The 19,630-nt window shown below is 67.8% G+C and overlaps 1 protein-coding gene across 1 annotated transcript in view; it reads right to left on the bottom strand.

Moving 5' to 3' along the window:
- CACNA1F (calcium voltage-gated channel subunit alpha1 F) overlaps window positions 1–19,630 on the bottom strand; it is a 56,616-nt gene that overhangs the window by 31,005 nt on the left and 5,981 nt on the right. The window contains 7 exon segments of the mRNA XM_075017590.1: window positions 973–1,093; window positions 2,483–2,690; window positions 3,349–3,574; window positions 4,089–4,249; window positions 4,612–4,638; window positions 19,016–19,103; window positions 19,340–19,426. Of these exon segments, the coding sequence (XP_074873691.1) occupies window positions 973–1,093; window positions 2,483–2,690; window positions 3,349–3,574; window positions 4,089–4,249; window positions 4,612–4,638; window positions 19,016–19,103; window positions 19,340–19,426 (918 nt within the window).

The following is a 19,630-nucleotide window of genomic DNA, read 5'->3' as shown; positions in this document are numbered from 1 at the left end:
ACACGTGGGGCTGGAGCGTGCGAGGGGCTGGGCTGGGCTGGGCTGGGCCGGGGGCGGCACACGTGGGGCTGGAGCGTGCAAGGGGCTGGGCTGGGCTGGGCTGGGCGTGGGGCGGCACGCGGGGAGCTGGAGTGTGCGAGGGGCTGGGCTGGGCTGGGCTGGGCGGGGGGCGGCACTTGGGGGGCTGGAGCGTGCAAGGGGCTGGGCTGGGCCAGGCCGGGCCGGGGGCGGCACACGTGGGGCTGGAGCGTGCAAGGGGCTGGGCTGGGCCGGGCCGGGGGCGGCACACGTGGGGCTGGAGCGTGCGAGGGGCTGGGCTGGGCTGGGCCGGGGGCGGCACACGGGGGGCTGGAGGGTGCGAGGGGCTGGGCTGGGCCGGGCTGGGGGCGGCACACGTGGGGCTGGAGCGTGCAAGGGGCTGGGCTGGGCTGGGGCCGGGGGCGGCACACGGGGGGGCTGGAGCGTGCGAGGGGCTGGGCTGGGCCGGGCCGGGCGGGGGGCGGCACATGGGGGGCTGGAGCGTGCGAGGGGCTGGGCTGGGCTGGGCTGGGCTGGGGGCGGCACACGTGGGGCTGGAGCGTGCGAGGGGCTGGGCTGGGCGGGGCTGGGCTGGGGGCAGCACACGGGGGGCTGGAGCGTGCGAGGGGCTGGGCTGGGCTGGGCTGGGCGGGGGGCGGCACACGGGGGGCTGGAGCGTGCGAGGGGCGGGGCTGGGGCCGGGGTTGGCGCCTTGCAGTGCAGGACCCCCCAGGGCTGTGGTACCCCGGGTGGAGGCATTGGGCCCAGTTTGGCTCTCAGCTGTGCCCACAGAAACCCCCATACGTTACACTACCCCCGCTGCCCCCCAGCAGCCCTCGCCCCATAGCCCCCCAGACCCCGACCCATGGCCCGACCCGCAGCCCGACCCACGGCCCCCAGCCCAACCCACGGCCCCAACCCCCAGCCTGCCCCACGGCCGTGCGCGGCGGGTACAGTTGCCGCAGATGAAGAGGATGATGAAGTAGGCGCAGACCAGCATGCCGGGGAAGTGGGGGCCCCCGTAGGCCATGATCCCGTCATACATCACCGCGTTCCAGTCCTCGCCGGTCAGGATCTGGGGGCAGCGCAGGGCAATGCAGGGTCCCTAGGGGGTCCCGGGGGTCCCAAGGGGCCTGGGGGAAGGTGTCGAAGGTGGGGGGGTCGCAGGGGGTCCCTAGGGGGTTATGGGGGAGCAGGGTCACCTGGAAGACGGTGAGCAGGGCCTGGGGGAAGGTGTCGAAGGTGGGGGGGGTCGCAGGGGGTCCCTAGGGGGTTATGGGGGCGCAGGGTCACCTGGAAGACGGTGAGCAGGGCCTGGGGGAAGGTGTCGAAGGTGGGGGGGTCGCAGGGGGTCCCTAGGGGGTTATGGGGGCGCAGGGTCACCTGGAAGACGGTGAGCAGGGCCTGGGGGAAGGTGTCGAAGGTGGGGGGGTCGCAGGGGGTCCCTAGGGGGTTATGGGGGCGCAGGGTCACCTGGAAGACGGTGAGCAGGGCCTGGGGGAAGGTGTCGAAGGTGGGGGGGTCGCAGGGGGTCCCTAGGGGGTTATGGGGGCGCAGGGTCACCTGGAAGACGGTGAGCAGGGCCTGGGGGAAGGTGTCGAAGGTGGGGGGGTCGCAGGGGGTCCCTAGGGGGTTATGGGGGCGCAGGGTCACCTGGAAGACGGTGAGCAGGGCCTGGGGGAAGGTGTCGAAGGTGGGGGGGTCGCAGGGGGTCCCTAGGGGGTTATGGGGGCGCAGGGTCACCTGGAAGACGGTGAGCAGGGCCTGGGGGAAGGTGTCGAAGGTGGGGGGGGTCGCAGGGGGTCCCTAGGGGGTTATGGGGGCGCAGGGTCACCTGGAAGACGGTGAGCAGGGCCTGGGGGAAGGTGTCGAAGGTGGGGGGGTCGCAGGGGGTCCCTAGGGGGTTATGGGGGCGCAGGGTCACCTGGAAGACGGTGAGCAGGGCCTGGGGGAAGGTGTCGAAGGTGGGGGGGTCGCAGGGGGTCCCTAGGGGGTTATGGGGGCGCAGGGTCACCTGGAAGACGGTGAGCAGGGCCTGGGGGAAGGTGTCGACGGTGGGGGGGTCGCAGGGGGTCCCTAGGGGGTTATGGGGGCGCAGGGTCACCTGGAAGACGGTGAGCAGGGCCTGGGGGAAGGTGTCGAAGGTGGGGGGGTCGCAGGGGGTCCCTAGGGGGTTATGGGGGCGCAGGGTCACCTGGAAGACGGTGAGCAGGGCCTGGGGGAAGGTGTCGAAGGTGGGGGGGTCGCAGGGGGTCCCTAGGGGGTTATGGGGGCGCAGGGTCACCTGGAAGACGGTGAGCAGGGCCTGGGGGAAGGTGTCGAAGGTGGGGGGGTCGCAGGGGGTCCCTAGGGGGTTATGGGGGCGCAGGGTCACCTGGAAGACGGTGAGCAGGGCCTGGGGGAAGGTGTCGAAGGTGGGGGGGTCGCAGGGGGTCCCTAGGGGGTTATGGGGGCGCAGGGTCACCTGGAAGACGGTGAGCAGGGCCTGGGGGAAGGTGTCGAAGGTGCTGCGCTTGGTCTGGGTCTCGTCGAAGCTGAACCTGCCGCCGAAGAGCTGCATCCCCAGCAGGGAGAAGATGATGATGAAGAGGAAGAGCAGCAGTAGCAGTGACGCGATGGACTTCATGGAGTTCAGCAATGAGGCCACCAGGTTACTCAGCGACGCCCAGTGCCTGGGGGTGAGACCCATGGCTGGAGCTGCGCCCCACACGCTCTGCCACACAGGCAGTGCCCCCACCCGGCCCCCCTCAGCCCATGCGACGCCCGTGCCGGGGGTGAGACCCACACGCTCTGCCCCATGGGCAGGGCCCGATGTGATGGAGTGGGGGGAGTGCATGTGTGAGTCAGGCTGGATGTCTGAGACAAGCAGCAGCTCCCAGTGGCTAAGGGTGACCCTGGGGCTACAACTGGCAGGTGACACCTCTGCCTGAACAAAGAGCAGGGAGGAGCTGAGCTGGGTTTTGAATCGGGGGCGGCAGTTAGGAAGCGGGGAAAGAGGAGCTGGAAGGCAGCCAGCCTGAGGAGGGGGAAGCTACACCCCAGAGGGGCCCCCCTCGGGGTCTTCTCCCCAGGACGGGTTGGAAGGACTGTCCCTGGCTGCTGTGCTGTCGCTCCTGGGAGAAACTGGGCATCTGTCGCCTAATAAACCTCCTGTTGTGCCTGCTGAGTGAGAGTCACTCCTGCCAGCGGACGGGGTGCAGTGCAGGGGGACCCCTGAACCCCATCACACCCCCGCCCGACCCCCCCCTCAGCCCGTGTGACGCCCATGCCGGGGGGTGAGACCCACATGCTCTGCCCCATGGGCAGCGCCCCCCGCCCGGCCCCCAGCACCTGGTGACCTTGAAGACGCGCAGCAGGCGGACGCAGCGCAGGACGGAGATGCCGAGCGGCTCCATGACCTGCAGCTCCACCAGGGCACTTTCCAGGATGCCGCCGCACACCACGAAGCAGTCGAAGCGGTTGAAGAAGCTGACGAAATAGACCTGCAGGCCCAGGCTGTACAGCTTCAGCAGCATCTCCAGCGTGAAGAACGACAGCAGCACCTTGTTGGCATAGGCTGTGGGCAGGGACCACCAGTTGGCTCGGCTCGGCTCGGCTCGGCTCGGCTCGGCTCGGCTCGGCACGGCTCGGCTCGGCTCGGCTCGGCACGGCTCGGCACGGCTCGGCTCGGCTCGGCACGGGTCAGCTCGGCTCGGCTCGGCACAGCTCACCCCAGCATGGCACGGCACGGTACAGCACAGCTCGCCCCGGCATGGCGCAGCACAGCACAGCGCGGCTTGGCACGGCGCGGCACAGCTCGGCTGGCCCCAGCACAGCACGGCTTGGCTCACCCCGGCACGGCACGGCACGGCACGGCACAGCAACAGGGGCGGTCCCGGGGCAGGGGACACCCAACAGCTGCTTCCTTTGAGGCTGGGGAAAGGCCAACTGTTCCCTCCCAGGGTCTGGAGAAAACCAAGGCACCCCCCTGCTCTAACCACCAGCCCCCACTGCTGTCCCAGAGCTGGGGAGAGAACCCAGGCATCCGGCCTTGCCCCTGCAAGCTGGGAGGGCCCCTGTGTGCAGCGCACCCTGGATCTGGCTCAGCCACGCGGGCTGGTTGTAGTGCTCCGAGGCGATGGTGAGCGTGTTCAGGAAGACGAGGAGCAGGACCATCCAGTAGAAGGAAACGGATTTCACGGCCAGCCGGCACCTCTTCCGCAGCTGCCGGTTCAGCCGCCGGCACCAGCGGCTGGGGCAGAGAGGAGTCAGATGGGCAAAGCCCGTGGCCTGCCCCCGCAGGGCCCCCACAGGGCAGGGCAGGGCAGGGCAGGGAGAGCAACCGCCCCCCCCACAGGACCCCCACAGGGCAGGGACAGCGCCCGCCCCCACAGGGCCCCCACAGGGCAGGGACAGCACCTGCCCCCACAGGGCCCCCACAGGGCAGGGACAGCGCCTGCCCCCACAGGGCCCCCACAGGGCAGGGACAACACCGGCAGTCCCCCAGGACAGGGCCAATGTCCACCCCCTGCAGGACCCCCACAGGGCAGAGACAGCGCCTGCCCCCTCACCGGGCCCCCACAGGGCAGACCCCCTTCCATGCCCCCCACTCACCAGAACTTCGTCCGGGAGAGCCAACCTCTGGGGCAAAGGGAAAAAATGAAAAAGTCACATGCGGCCATCTCTGGGGTAGGGCCTGGCTGTACCCCCCCGCCTCCCACATTCCCTGCCCCACCCCCTCCTGGCGCTAACCCGCAGCACAATGTCCCCCGCCCGGCCCCACTGCCCCCCGGCTCCCACCTGCAGCACAAGAGCCCCCGCCGAGCCCCACTGCCCCCCCAGCTCCCACCCGCAGCACAACAGCCCCCGCCCGGCCCCACCGCCCCCCGGCTCCCACCCGCAGCACAACAGCCCCCGCCCGGCCCCACCGCCCCCCGGCTCCCACCCGCAGCACAACAGCCCCCGCCCGGCCCCACCGCCCCCCGGCTCCCACCCGCAGCACAACAGCCCCCGCCCGGCCCCACCGCCCCCCGGCTCCCACCCGCAGCACAACAGCCCCCGCCCGGCCCCACTGCCCCCTGGCTCCCACCCGCAGCACAACAGCCCCCGCCCGGCCCCACTGCCCCCCCCTGCTCCCACCCGCAGCACAACAGCCCCCGCCCGGCCCCACTGCCCCCCCAGCTCCCACCCGCAGCACAACAGCCCCCGCCCGGCCTCACCGCCCCCCGGCTCCCACCCGCAGCACAACAGCCCCCGCCCGGCCCCACCGCCCCCCCAGCTCCCACCCGCAGCACAACAGCCCCCGCCCGGCCCCACCGCCCCCCGGCTCCCACCCGCAGCACAACAGCCCCCGCCCGGCCCCACCGCCCCCCGGCTCCCACCCGCAGCACAACAGCCCCCGCCCGGCCCCACTGCCCCCCGGCTCCCACCCGCAGCACAACAGCCCCCGCCCGGCCCCACTGCCCCCCGGCTCCCACCCGCAGCACAACAGCCCCTGCCCGGCCTCACTGCCCCCCCCTGCTCCCACCCGCAGCACAACAGCCCCCGCCCGGCCCCACTGCCCCCCCCGGCTCCCACCTGCAGCACAACAGCCCCCGCTGAGCCCCACTGCCCCCCCAGCTCCCACCCGCAGCACAACAGCCCCTGCCCGGCCCCACTGCCCCCCGGCTCCCACCCGCAGCACAACAGCCCCCGCCCGGCCTCACTGCCCCCCCCTGCTCCCACCCGCAGCACAACAGCCCCCGCCCGGCCCCACTGCCCCCCGGCTCCCACCCGCAGCACAACAGCCCCCGCCCGGCCCCACTGCCCCCCGGCTCCCACCCGCAGCACAACAGCCCCCGCCCGGCCTCACTGCCCCCCCCTGCTCCCACCCGCAGCACAACAGCCCCCGCCCGGCCCCACTGCCCCCCCCGGCTCCCACCCGCAGCACAACAGCCCCCGCTGAGCCCCACTGCCCCCCCAGCTCCCACCCGCAGCACAACAGCCCCTGCCCGGCCCCACTGCCCCCCGGCTCCCACCCGCAGCACAACAGCCCCCGCCCGGCCTCACTGCCCCCCCCTGCTCCCACCCGCAGCACAACAGCCCCCGCCCGGCCCCACTGCCCCCCCAGCTCCCACCCGCAGCACAACAGCCCCCGCCCGGCCCCACCGCCCCCCGGCTCCCACCCGCAGCACAACAGCCCCCGCCTGGCCCCACTGCCCCCCGGCTCCCACCCGCAGCACAACAGCCCCCGCCCGGCCCCACTGCCCCCCCGGCTCCCACCCGCAGCACAACAGCCCCCGCCCGGCCCCACTGCCCCCCTAGCTCCCACCCGCAGCACAACAGCCCCCGCCCGGCCCCACTGCCCCCCGGCTCCCACCCGCAGCACAACAGCCCCCGCCCGGCCCCACTGCCCCCCCCAGTTCCCACCCGCAGCACAACAGCCCCCGCTCGGCCCCACTGCCCCCCAGCTCCCACCCGCAGCACAACAGCCCCCGCCCGGCCCCACTGCCCCCCCAGCTCCCACCCGCAGCACAACAGCCCCCGCCCGGCCCCACTGCCTCCCCCGCTCCCACCCGCAGCACAACAGCCCCCGCCCGGCCCCACTGCCCCCCCAGCTCCCACCTGCAGCACAACAGCCCCCGCCCGGCCCCACTGCCCCCCGGCTCCCACCCCCAGCACAACAGCCCCCGCCCGGCCCCACTGCCCCCCCGGCTCCCACCCGCAGCACAACAGCCCCCGCCTGGCCCCACTGCCCCCCGGCTCCCACCCGCAGCACAACAGCCCCTGCCCGGCCCCACTGCCCCCCCCAGCTCCCACCCGCAGCACAACAGCCCCCGCTCGGCCCCACTGCCCCCCAGCTCCCACCCGCAGCACAACAGCCCCCGCCCGGCCCCACTGCCCCCCCAGCTCCCACCCGCAGCACAACAGCCCCCGCCCGGCCCCACTGCCTCCCCCGCTCCCACCCGCAGCACAACAGCCCCCGCCCGGCCCCACTGCCCCCCCAGCTCCCACCTGCAGCACAACAGCCCCCGCCCGGCCCCACTGCCCCCCGGCTCCCACCCCCAGCACAACAGCCCCCGCCCGGCCCCACTGCCCCCCCGGCTCCCACCCGCAGCACAACAGCCCCCGCCTGGCCCCACTGCCCCCCGGCTCCCACCCGCAGCACAACAGCCCCTGCCCGGCCCCACTGCCCCCCCAGCTCCCACCCGCAGCACAACAGCCCCCGCCCGGCCCCACTGCCCCCCTAGCTCCCACCCGCAGCACAACAGCCCCCGCCCGGCCCCACTGCCCCCCGGCTCCCACCCGCAGCACAACAGCCCCCGCCCGGCCCCACTGCCCCCCCAGGTCCCACCCGCAGCACAACAGCCCCCGCCCGGCCCCACTGCCCCCCCCAGCTCCCACCCGCAGCACAACAGCCCCTGCCTGGCCCCACTGCCCCCCCAGCTCCCACCCGCAGCACAACAGCCCCTGCCCGGCCCCACTGCCCCCCCAGCTCCCACCTGCAGCACAATGTCCCCCACCCGGCCCCACTGCCCCCCGCTCCCACCCGCAGCACAACAGCCCCCACCCAGCCCCACTGCCCCCCGGCTCCCACCCGCAGCACAACAGCCCCCGCCCGGCCCCACTGCCCCCCCAGGTCCCACCCGCAGCACAACAGCCCCCGCCCGGCCCCACTGCCCCCCGGCTCCCACCCGCAGCACAACAGCCCCCGCCCGGCCCCACTGCCCCCCCAGCTCCCACCCGCAGCACAACAGCCCCTGCCTGGCCCCACTGCCCCCCCAGCTCCCACCCGCAGCACAACAGCCCCTGCCCGGCCCCACTGCCCCCCCAGCTCCCACCTGCAGCACAATGTCCCCCACCCGGCCCCACTGCCCCCCGCTCCCACCCGCAGCACAACAGCCCCCACCCAGCCCCACTGCCCCCCCAGCTCCCACCCGCAGCACAACAGCCCCCGCCCGGCCCCACTGCCCCCCGGCTCCCACCCGCAGCACAAAAGCCCCCGCCTGGCCCCACTGCCCCCCGGCTCCCACCCGCAGCACAACAGCCCCCGCCCGGCCCCACTGCCCCCCCAGGTCCCACCCGCAGCACAACAGCCCCCGCCCGGCCCCACTGCCCCCCCCAGCTCCCACCTGCAGCACAACAGCCCCTGCCTGGCCCCACTGCCCCCCCCAGCTCCCACCTGCAGCACAACAGCCCCTGCCCGGCCCCACTGCCCCCCTAGCTCCCACCCGCAGCAGAACAGCCCCCGCCCAGCCCCACTGCCCCCCGGCTCCTACCCGCAGCACAACAGCCCCCGCCCGGCCCCACCGCCCCCCGGCTCCCACCCGCAGCACAACAGCCCCTGCCTGGCCCCACTGCCCCCCCAGCTCCCACCCGCAGCACAACAGCCCCCGCCCGGCCCCACTGCCCCCCCAGCTCCCACTCGCAGCACAACAGCCCCCGCCCGGCCCCACTGCCCCCCCCCAGCTCCCACCCGCAGCACAACAGCCGCCGCCCGGCCCCACTGCCCCTCGGCTCCCACCCGCAGCACAACAGCCCCCGCCCAGCCCCACTGCCCCCCCAGCTGCCACCCGCAGCACAACAGCCCCCGCCCGGCCCCACTGCCCCCCCAGCTCCCACCCGCAGCACAACAGCCCCCGCCCGGCCCCACTGCCCCCCGGCTCCCACCCGCAGCACAACAGCCCCCGCCCGGCCCCACTGCCCCCCCAGCTCCCACCCGCAGCACAACAGCCCCCGCCCGGCCCCACTGCCCCCCCAGCTGCCACCCGCAGCACAACAGCCCCCGCCCGGCCCCACTGCCCCCCGGCTCCCACCTGCAGCACAACAGCCCCCGCCCGGCCCCCCGACAGCATCTGCTCTGGACGTTAATGGAACCTGAGGTGAATGTGTAAAACACTGGTGCAGTTCCTGGGTTGTGCGCGTCTCGTGTGTGCAACCAAATTGTGGGGGGGGGGGGCTGCGTGGGGCCTGGGGGCACCCGCAAGGCGCTGATGCTGCTGGCCCCGAGCAGGGCGGGTGTTGCTGCTGGCACTGTCCTGGCTTGCTGTGATGGGGTTCGGGGTGCCCAGGCTCTGCCCCCGGCCGCAGGCAGGAGCAACTCTCACCCAGCAGGAGACCAGCGGGTTTATTAGCCCACAGGACACAGCGTCGTACAGAGGGGTCAGTGCAGCCGGCAGAGACAGCCAGTCCCATCCATGTGTGGAGAGGAGGCCCCGAGGGGCCCCCAGAGCCGGGGTCTGGCCCCCTCCTTTGTCTCTCTCTCTCCCAGCCCTGACTCACTGCTTCCCACTCCCAGTGCTAATTCAAACCCCTCAGGCTCCACCTCCTCCTTTGGCTGCAGCCCAGAGGTGTCCCCTGGGTGCCAGGTTACCCCTGGCAGGAGCCCCACAACCTCTGTGACACACACACACACACACACACACACACACACACACACACACACACACACACACACACACACACACACACACACACACACACACACACACACACACACACGGGGGTATCCGCCACTCCAGCAGATCTCTCCCCCCTTCCGGACTGAACTGAGGTGGGTCACTCAGCCGGTGACCTGGGGAAGTTCGGGGCCCTTCCCGCGTGACAGGCTGAACCCTTCGTGCCCCCCTTGATGTTACCACCTCCACGTAATCCTGCTGGGGAAGGCTCCAAGTCAGGAGCTTGGTCTTGGCCCTTTTCACGTGAAGCAGCCGGGCAAGTCCCGGTGGTTCCCTCGGGCTGGTCGGTCTCCCTGCTTCGGCCTCTGGTCCATCAGCCACGTTCTCAAGTCGGGCAGGCAGAGCCCACACAGATGCTGCAGCACCAGCAGATCAACCAGTTCTTCTCTGGGCTGGGCCATTGATGATCTCAGGGAGACGCCCTCTCCCAGCCAGTCTGGAAATTTGCAAACCAAACTGGTTTCTGAAAGTTGCTTTGTGAGTCCCAGACGCAGAATCCACATGGAGGAATCCCTGTTTATCCCTTACTGGCCCACCAGGCCCACAGCTCCTTTGTCCTTCCACCTCCAACTTCTGCCTCCCCATGGAATCAGAAGTGGAGTCCAGTGTGAGAATATGTGTTTCCACCATCTGGAGATGGGGAATTGCTGAACCTCTCCTGCATCCTACAGAGACTGACTGTGCAGCTGTTTTACTTGGTTCTCACAGGGCTGCTCACATTCCCTGAGAGTGTTCACTTTACTTGGACCAACTTCCAGTTCCTGAGACCCCTTTACCCGGCCTGCTTTGGACCCTTGCAGAGCACAGCCAGTGGCTTCACACTCAGGCAGGTTCTGGCCATCAGGGGCTGAAACAAACTTCTCCCCCAGGCAAAGGGCTGCTCTGGCGCTCACAGACAAGCACCTTTCCTGTTCACTTTCCTTCACCTCACTCCCATTTTCCACAGATGGGTCAGGAAAAGTTTCAGGGAAATTCTCCTTCTCAAGAGCTTCCCCAGACAACAACTCACCCCTGTCTGGCTCCACAGGGGCACTGCTCCCTTGAGCTGCAATCAGCTCCTGGGTTTCACCTTCAGCCAGGATCACTTCTGGCCCATCAGGCAGATTCCCACATAATCCCCCTCCAGGCAGACAGCCAGTACCACCGGACAGAAGGTCAGGATCCCTTTCCTCCCTTCTGCTACCAGCTCCTTTACCTTCATCAGTCAGCGTAACTCCATTGCCCGTCTGTTCTTGTGTCCTGGCGAGAGGATGACTCTGGTAGGACAGAGTCCTCTCACCCCCTCCCAGTAACACCTCAGCATCAGGCAAAGAACAAGCACCAGAATCGTCTGGTCTCTGGGATTCCCTGATGATACTAACTGGATCAGACCAAGTTACAGCATCGTCCCCCCTGAGAAACACAGAGTTAGGCCCACTGCTCATCTGGGCTTCAGCTGCCCTCAGATCCAGCTCTGGGATCTTGGCCCCATCTCGAGCCCCCCCAGGCTCACACAAAGGAGTCACTTCCCTCGGAGCAGAAGCACCTTTCTTGCACCAAGGACCAGTGTCCTTAGCAGGGACACCACTGCCCATCCCAGAGCCATTCCCTCTGCTCCAGCCCCCATGGCTGGGTTCAGAGTCACACCTGGAATGGTCTTTCCGGGTTCCCTCTCCAGCCCCCCCAGGCTGGAGAATCCTCCTCAGACAATGGACGAGTTTCCTCGCTGGCACCTTTTCCAAACGCAGGCTCTGCTCTCTCCCCAGGCTGCTGCTGTTGTTCAACACAGACAGACAATGGGAGACACTCTCTCCTTTGTCCCAGCCCCCCGGCTGCTCTCCACACACACACAGAAGGTGGAGCAGCTTCTCTCACAGACAACTTGCCATTCCCAGTGGATCAGCTGCTTTCCTGCCCAGACACACAGGCACCTTCCTCGGCCCAGGCCTGGAAAACTCTTCGCAGGTCTGTCTTGGCCACTAGTAGAGGATGGGTTGGAATCGCCCCTTCCCTCCTTGAGCTGTGGCAGGCATGATGGAGTGGGGGATACCTGTGTGTATGTGGGGCTCACAGAGGGTGTGGGGCTCCTGCTGAGGGGAACCCTGACGACCAGGTAACACCTTTGTACTGCAGACAAAGGAGGACGTGGAGCCTGAGGGGTTTGAATTAGCACTGGGAGTTGGAAGCAGTTAGTCTGGGCTGGGAGAGACAGAGACAAAGGAGGGGGCCAGGCCCCAGCTCTGGGGGCCCCTCGGGGCCTCCTCTCCCCACATGGATGGGACTGGCTGTCTCTGCCAGCTGCACTGACCCCTCTGTACGGTGCTGTGTCCTGTCGGCTAATTAAACCCGCTGTTCTCCTGCTGAGTGAGAGACTCTCCTGCCTGCAGACAGGGTGCAGAGCTTGGGGGACCCCAGAACCCCATCACACTGGTGTCAGGAGTGGGATGTTCTGCACCCCGAGGGTGGAGCATCCAGTAGTAAGTGACGGGCGCCATGGAAGAAGAAGAGGGGCCTGTGAGACCCAGGTGTGCTGACGGGCAGTGAGGTGCAGCTCCCCAAGGAGGAGGGGCCTGCGGCCAAACCCGAGCAACTGTGGTCATGGTCTTCAAGAGGGGGTGTCACACCTGAGGAGGGGTTACTCCTGGGAGTCAGTTGGAGTTGGTCCCAGAAGGTGGAGGGGCCGAGGGCCCAACCCCCAGGAACAAGTGACCCACAAGGAGCCTGGCACACTGAAGGGATTCTTCCAGGAATCGTGGGGTGCAGAGGGCATCAGCCTGTGAGCCTGCGACCACGCTCAGCAATGCTGCTGTGAGGCGGAAGCACCTGGAAACTGAATTGAGATTAAAGGAGCTGGACAAGGCAGCATGGATGTGCAGTGGCAGAGCTGAGGGTTAAGGAAACTCCTGTGGGGTGAGCCCGGATCGGGGCAGGGAACCCTGGACTGCCTGGAGCTCTGAACCGAGTGGGCTGCCACAGCTCAAAGAGGGAAGGAGCGATTCCAACCCATCATCTACTAGTGGCCAAGACAGACCTGTGAAGAGTTTTCCAGGCCTGGGCCGAGGAAGGTGCCTGTGTGTCTGTGCAGGAAAGCAGCTGATCCACTGGGAATGGCAAGTTGTCTGTGAGAGAAGCTGCTCCACCTTCTGTGTGTGTGTGGAGACCAGCCGGGAGGCTGGGACAAAGGAGAAAGTGTCTCCCATTGTCTGTCTGTGTTGAACAGCAGCAGCAGCAGCCTGGGGAGAGAGCAGAGCCTGCGTTTGGAAAAGGTGCCAGCGAGGAAACTAGCCCATTGTCTGAGGAGGATTCCCCAGCCTGGGGGGGCTGGAGAGGGAACCCGGAAAGACCATTCCAGGTGTGCCTAAACCCAGCCATGGGGGCTGGAGCAGAGGGAATGGCTCTGGGATGGGCAGTGGTGTCCCTGCTAAGGACACTGGTCCTTGGTGCAAGAAAGGTGCTTCTGCTTCTGGGGAAGTGAATCCTTTGCCTGAGCCTGTGGGGGCTCGAGATGGGGCCAAGATCCCAGAGCTGGATCTGAGGGCAGCTGAAGCCCAGATGGGAAGTGGGCCTACCTCTGTGTCTCTCAGGGGGGATGATCCTTTAACTCGGTCTGATCCTGTTAGTATCATCAGGGAATCCCAGAGACCAGACGATTCTGGTGCTTGTTCTTTGCCTGATGCTGAGGTGTTACTGGGAGGGGGTGAGAGGACTCTGTCCTACCAGAGTCATCCTCCAGCCAGGGCACAGGAAGAGCAGATGGGCAGTGGAGTTACGCTGCCTGATGAAGATAAAGGAGCTGGTAGCAGAGGGGAGGAAAGGGATCCGAACCTTCTGTCTGGTGGTACAAGCTGTCAGCCTGGAGGGGGGTTATGTGGGAATCTGCCTGATGGGCCAGAAGTGATCCTAGGTGTAGGTGAACCCCAGGAGCTGGTTGTGGCTCAAGGGAGCAGTGCCCCCGTGGAGGCAGACAGGGGTGAGTTATTGTTTGGGGGAGCTCTTGAGGAAGAGAATTTCCCTGAAACTTTTCCTGACCCATCTGTGGGGACGGCAGAAAATGGGAGTGAGGTGAAGGAGAGTGAACAGGAAAGGTGCATGTCTGTAAGAGCCAGAGCAGCCCCTTGCCTGGGGGAGAAGTTTGTTTCAGCCCCTGATGGCCAGAGCCTGCCTGAGTGTGAAGCCACTGGCTGTGCTCTGGAAGGGTCCAAAGCAGGCCGGGTAAAGGGGTCTCAGGAACTGGAAGTTGGTCCAAGTAAAGTGAACACTCTCAGGGAGTGTGAGCAGCCCTGTGAGAACCAAGTAAAACAGCTGCACAGTCAGTCTCTGTAGGATGCAGGAGAGCGCCAGCAATTCCCCATCTCCAGATGGTGGAAACACTTATATTCTTATACTGGACTCCACTTCTGATTCCATGGGGAGGCAGTAGTTGGAGGTGGAAGGACAAAGGAGCTTTGGGCCTGGTGGGCCAGTAAGGGATAAACAGGGATTCCTCCATGTGGATTCTGCGTCTGGGACTCACAAAACAACTTTTAGAAACCAGTTGGTTTGCAAATTTCTAGGCTGGCTGTGAGGGGCCGTCTCCCTGAGATCATCAATGGCCCAGCTCTTGTTAGAAGGGAGGGCACAGCCAGAGAGATCAAATTTCCACCCCAGTGGGCAAGGGAGAAGATTAGAACTTGATGGTGCTAAGAAAGGCCTCAGCCATTTATCCCCAAAATACCAGATTCTCGAGGATGTTGCACAAAGGTTGTGGTCTACCAAAGAGCAACATAAATGTGCAGTTGCAATGGGTTTGTTCTGTTACTCACGCTGACTGCTGTAACCAAGGGGTGCTGCTACCAAAAGCTGTAGAATTGTACCATGTACTGAATGTTTGGAAAGAGCCATGTGACATGATGACATTAATGTAGAAGCATGAATTGTATGCTGAAGGAGTCTGTAACTCTGAAATGTCACCATTGTTCCCTGTAACTAGTCTTGCAACCTCTGACATGAGAAGGAACATTCCAAACCTATTGTGTGGCATGGAAGGGGAAACTGAGGCACACAGCCATTGTGGTGGTCTGGCTGAATGCCAAGGGTGGAAACCATTTGTACCTTCCTTTACTGAAGTGTAACTGAATTCCAGACATTGGCTGGAGCAGCTGTATGGGCTGGTGGTCAGATGGGGCAGGACCCAGACCACAAAAGACCCATTTGATCTATTGGTGCTGCAGCATCTGTGTGGGTCTCTGCCTGCCCGACTTGAGAACGTGGCTGATGGACCGGGGCCAAAGCAGGGAGACCGACCAACCCGAGGGAACCACCGGGACTTGCCCGGCTGCATCACATGAAAAGGGCCAAGACCAAGCTCCTGACTTGGAGCCTCCCCCAGCAGGATTACGTGGAGGTGGTGCGCATCAAGGGGTGCACCGAGGGTACAGCCAATGCCCTGTCACGAGGGGAGGGCCCCGAACTTCCCCAGGTCACCAGTTGAGTGACCCCGCTCAGTTCAGTCTGGAAGGGGGGAGAGATGTACTGGAGTGGGGGATACCTGTGTGTGTGTGGGGGGTGGGGCTCACAGAGGGTGGGGGGCTCCTGCTGAGGGTAACTTTGATGACCAGGTAACACCTTTGTACTGCAGACAAAGGGGGAGGTGGAGCCTGAGGGGTTTGAATTGGAACCGGGAGTTGGAAGCAGTTAGTCTGGGCTGAGGGAGAGAAAGACAAAGGAGGGGGCCAGGCCCCAGCTCTGGGGCCCCACGGGGCCTCCTCTCCCCAACATGGATTGGACTGGCTGTCTCTGCCGGCTGCACTGACTCCTCTGTACGACGCTGTGTCCTGTCGGCTAATTAAACCCGCTGTTTTCCTGCTGAGTGAGGGACTCTCCTGCCTGCGGACAGGGTGCAGAGCTTGGGGGACCCCAGAACCCCATCACAGCAGGCCACTCAGTTCAGAGCTCCATGCAGTCCAGGGTTCCCTGCCGCAATCTGGGCTCACCTCTGCAGGAGTTTCCTTAACCCTCAGCTCTGCCACTGCACATCCACACTGCGTTGTCCAGCTCCTTTAATCTCAATTCGGTTTCCAGGTGCTGCCGCTTCACAGCGGAGTTGCTCAGCGTGGTTGCAGGCTCTCAGGCTGATGCCCTCTGCACCCCACGAGTCCTGGAAGAATCCCTTCAGTGTGCCAGGCTCCTTGTGGGTCACAAGCTCCCCAGGGTTGGGCCATAGGCCCCTCCTCCCGCTGGGACCGACTCCAACAGACTCCCAGAGGAACCCCCTCTTCAGTGTGACACCCGCTATCAAGAGCCACGACCACACTGTCTTGCGACGAACTCATTCAGCGTCAGCCTCCTCGGGCGTCACTTGTTCCTGGGGGTTGGGCCCTCGACCCCTCCACCTTCTGGAGCCAACTCCAACTGACTCCCAGGAGTGACCCCTCCTCGGGTGTGACACCCCCTCTCGAGGACCACGACTGCAGTTGCTCGGGTTCGGCCACAGGCCCTTTCGCCTTGGGGAAACTGCACCTCACTGCCCGTCAGCACACCTGGGTCTCGCTAGTCCCCCTTCTTCCTCCTGCGCCCCCGTCACTTACTGCTGGATGCTCCACCCTCGGCGTGCAGAACATCCCACTTCTGACACCAGTGTGATGGGGTTCAGGGTCCCCAAAGCTCTGCCCCCGGCCGCAGGCAGGAGTGACTCTCACTCAGCAGGAGAACAGCGGGTTCATTAGCCAACAGGACACAGCACCGTGCAGAGGGGTCAGTGCAGCCGGCAGAGACAGCCAGTCCCATCCATGTGGGGAGAGGAGGCCCCGAGGGGCCCCCAGAGCCGGGGCCTGGCCCCCTCCTTTGTCTCTCTCTCTCTCCCAGCCCAGACTCACTGCTCCCAACTCCCAGTGCCAATTCAAACCCCTCAGGCTCCACCTCCCCCTTTGTATCCAGTACAAAGGTGTTACCTGGTCGTCAAGGTTACCCTCAGCAGGAGCCCCCCACCCTCTGTGAGCCCCCCCCCACAGGTATCCCCCACTCCAGCACACCTGGCCTGGTGGGGGGGTTGGGGCGCCCTCCGGGGGGAGGAACACAACTGGGTTCAGAACTTCTCGGCCATATGAGGAGCGCGGCTGGGGGGCACCGGAGACCTGGAGCCTCTTGAGGAGTTGCTGGGGGTCCAGCAGGTGTGGGGGGCAAGTGGGGCAGGCACTGACTGCCATCGACCCTGCGCCCACACCGGCCCCTGTGCGGCGGCCCAGACACCTGCAGTGTCACTGCCCGGCCCACCTCAGCCTCCCCAGCAGCAGGGCGCCCGCTCCAGCCTCCCCCCCGCTGAGCTCCCCAGAACACAGGGCCCCACAGGGCCCTGCCCACCTCTGCCCCGCTCCCACAGCCCCCCCGCCCACCCCTGCTCTGCTCTGCCCACCTCTGCCCCGCTCCCACAGCCCCCCCGCCCACCCCTGCTCTGCTCTGCCCACCTCTGCCCCGCTCCCACAGCGCCCCCGCCCACCCCTGCTCTGCTCTGCCCACCCCTGCCCCGCTCCCACAGCGCCCCCGCCCACCCCATCCAGCTCCCACAGAGCCCCCGCCCACCCCTGCTCTGCTCCGCCCACCCTGCCCGGCTCCCAGAGTCCCCACCCACCCCATCCAGCTCCCACAGCGCCCCCGCCCACCCCATCCAGCTCCCACAGAGCCCCCGCCCACCCCTGCTCTGCTCCGCCCACCCTGCCCAGCTCCCAGAGTCCCCACCCACCCCATCCAGCTCCCACAGCGCCCCCACCCACCCCTGCTCTGCTCCGCCCACCCCATCCAGCTCCCACAGAGCCCCCACCCACCCCTGCTCTGCTCTGCCCACCCCATCCAGCTCCCACAGCGCCCCCGCCCACCCCATCCAGCTCCCACAGAGCCCCCGCCCACCCCTGCTCTGCTCCGCCCACCCTGCCCGGCTCCCAGAGTCCCCACCCACCCCATCCAGCTCCCACAGCGCCCCCGCCCACCCCATCCAGCTCCCACAGAGCCCCCGCCCACCCCTGCTCTGCTCCGCCCACCCTGCCCGGCTCCCACAGCGCCCCCGCCCACCCCATCCAGCTCCCACAGAGCCCCCACCCACCCCTGCTCTGCTCCGCCCACCCCTGCCCTGCTCCCACAGCGCCCCCGCCCACCCCATCCAGCTCCCACAGAGCCCCCGCCCACCCCTGCTCTGCTCCGCCCACCCTGCCCGGCTCCCAGAGTTCCCACCCACCCCATCCAGCTCCCACAGCGCCCCCGCCCACCCCTGCTCTGCTCTGCCCACCCCTGCCCCGCTCCCACAGCGCCCCCGCCCACCCCATCCAGCTCCCACAGAGCCCCCGCCCACCCCTGCTCTGCTCCGCCCACCCTGCCCAGCTCCCACAGCGCCCCCGCCCACCCCATCCAGCTCCCACAGAGCCCCCACCCACCCCTGCTCTGCTCCGCCCACCCCTGCCCTGCTCCCACAGCGCCCCCGCCCACCCCATCCAGCTCCCACAGAGCCCCCGCCCACCCCTGCTCTGCTCCACCCACCCTGCCCGGCTCCCACAGCGCCCCCGCCTACCCCATCCAGCTCCCACAGAGCCCCCACCCACCCCTGCTCTGCTCTGCCCACCCTGCCCAGCTCCCAGAGTCCCCACCCACCCCATCCAGCTCCCACAGCGCCCCCGCCCACCCCATCCAGCTCCCACAGCGCCCCCGCCCACCCCTGCTCTGCTCTGCCCACCCCTGCCCCGCTCCCACAGCGCCCCCGCCTACCCCTGCTCTGCTCCACCCACCCTGCCCAGCTCCCACAGCGCCCCCGCCCACCCCATCCAGCTCCCACAGAGCCCCCACCCACCCCTGCTCTGCTCCGCCCACCCCATCCAGCTCCCACAGAGCCCCCACCCACCCCTGCTCTGCTCCGCCCACCCCTGCCCTGCTCCCACAGCGCCCCCGCCCACCCCATCCAGCTCCCACAGAGCCCCCGCCCACCCCTGCTCTGCTCCGCCCACCCCTGCCCCGCTCCCACAGCGCCCCCGCCCACCCCATCCAGCTCCCACAGAGCCCCCGCCCACCCCTGCTCTGCTCCGCCCACCCTGCCCGGCTCCCAGAGTCCCCACCCACCCCATCCAGCTCCCACAGCGCCCCCGCCCACCCCATCCAGCTCCCACAGAGCCCCCACCCACCCCTGCTCTGCTCCGCCCACCCTGCCCCGCTCCCACAGCGCCCCCGCCCACCCCATCCAGCTCCCACAGAGCCCCCGCCTACCCCTGCTCTGCTCCGCCCACCCTGCCCAGCTCCCACAGCGCCCCCGCCCACCCCTGCTCTGCTCCACCCACCCTGCCCAGCTCCCACAGCGCCCCCGCCCACCCCATCCAGCTCCCACAGAGCCCCCGCCCACCCCTGCTCTGCTCCGCCCACCCTGCCCAGCTCCCACAGCGCCCCCGCCCACCCCATCCAGCTCCCACAGAGCCCCCGCCCACCCCTGCTCTGCTCCGCCCACCCTGCCCCGCTCCCACAGAGCCCCCGCCCACCCCATCCAGCTCCAACAGAGCCCCCGCCCACCCCTGTTCTGCTCCACCCACCCCTGCCCCGTTCCCACAGAGCCCCCGCCCACCCCTGCCCTTCGCCCCCTGGCCGGTGCTCACAGGTACAGGTCACAGGCAGCCTCGTGATGTTCCTCTTCACCCACGTTCTCGGTGTTGACTGAAGTGGTTTCACTGGCAGGGAGACTGGCTGTGGGAAGACGGGCTTGTGAGCTCCCCCTTCCAGCACCCCACGTCCCCTATCCCAGACTGCCTCGGGCGCCTGAGATCAGAGACCAGGCCTGCCCTCCCTGCTAACAGGAGTGACTCCAGATTGACCCGGGGGGGGCGGGAGCAGCCAGGAGACCCCCAGCCCCACCCAGCCACGCCGTGTGGAAGAGGAAGGACAGAGGGAGGGACGGACGGACAGACGGGGGCCACTACTACCGTGGGTGTCGGTGGAGTGGCTGGAGTGGTGCAGCCATCTGAGCCGGCCTCTCCTCCTCTTCTCCGTCAGCTCTTCCACTGTCACCCCTGCCGCAGGGAGGGCGTGGGCGGATGGAGCATGGGGGAGAAACAGACATCCCATGCAGGGGGCGGATGGATGGGCAGGCAGGGTGGGGGGGACACACGGAGCAGGGGGGGACAGAAGGATGGACAGATGAGGTGAGGGGTGAATGGACATGCCATGGTGGGATGAAGAGACAGGTGGGGGGGAGGGACGGATGAGGTGGGGGT

The sequence above is a fragment of the Carettochelys insculpta genome, chromosome 22 (genome assembly GCF_033958435.1).
Source record: "Carettochelys insculpta isolate YL-2023 chromosome 22, ASM3395843v1, whole genome shotgun sequence".
NCBI lineage: Eukaryota > Metazoa > Chordata > Testudines > Carettochelyidae > Carettochelys > Carettochelys insculpta.
Note: the sequence above shows the minus strand (reverse complement) of the source record. Positions and strands in the feature narration are given on the sequence as shown.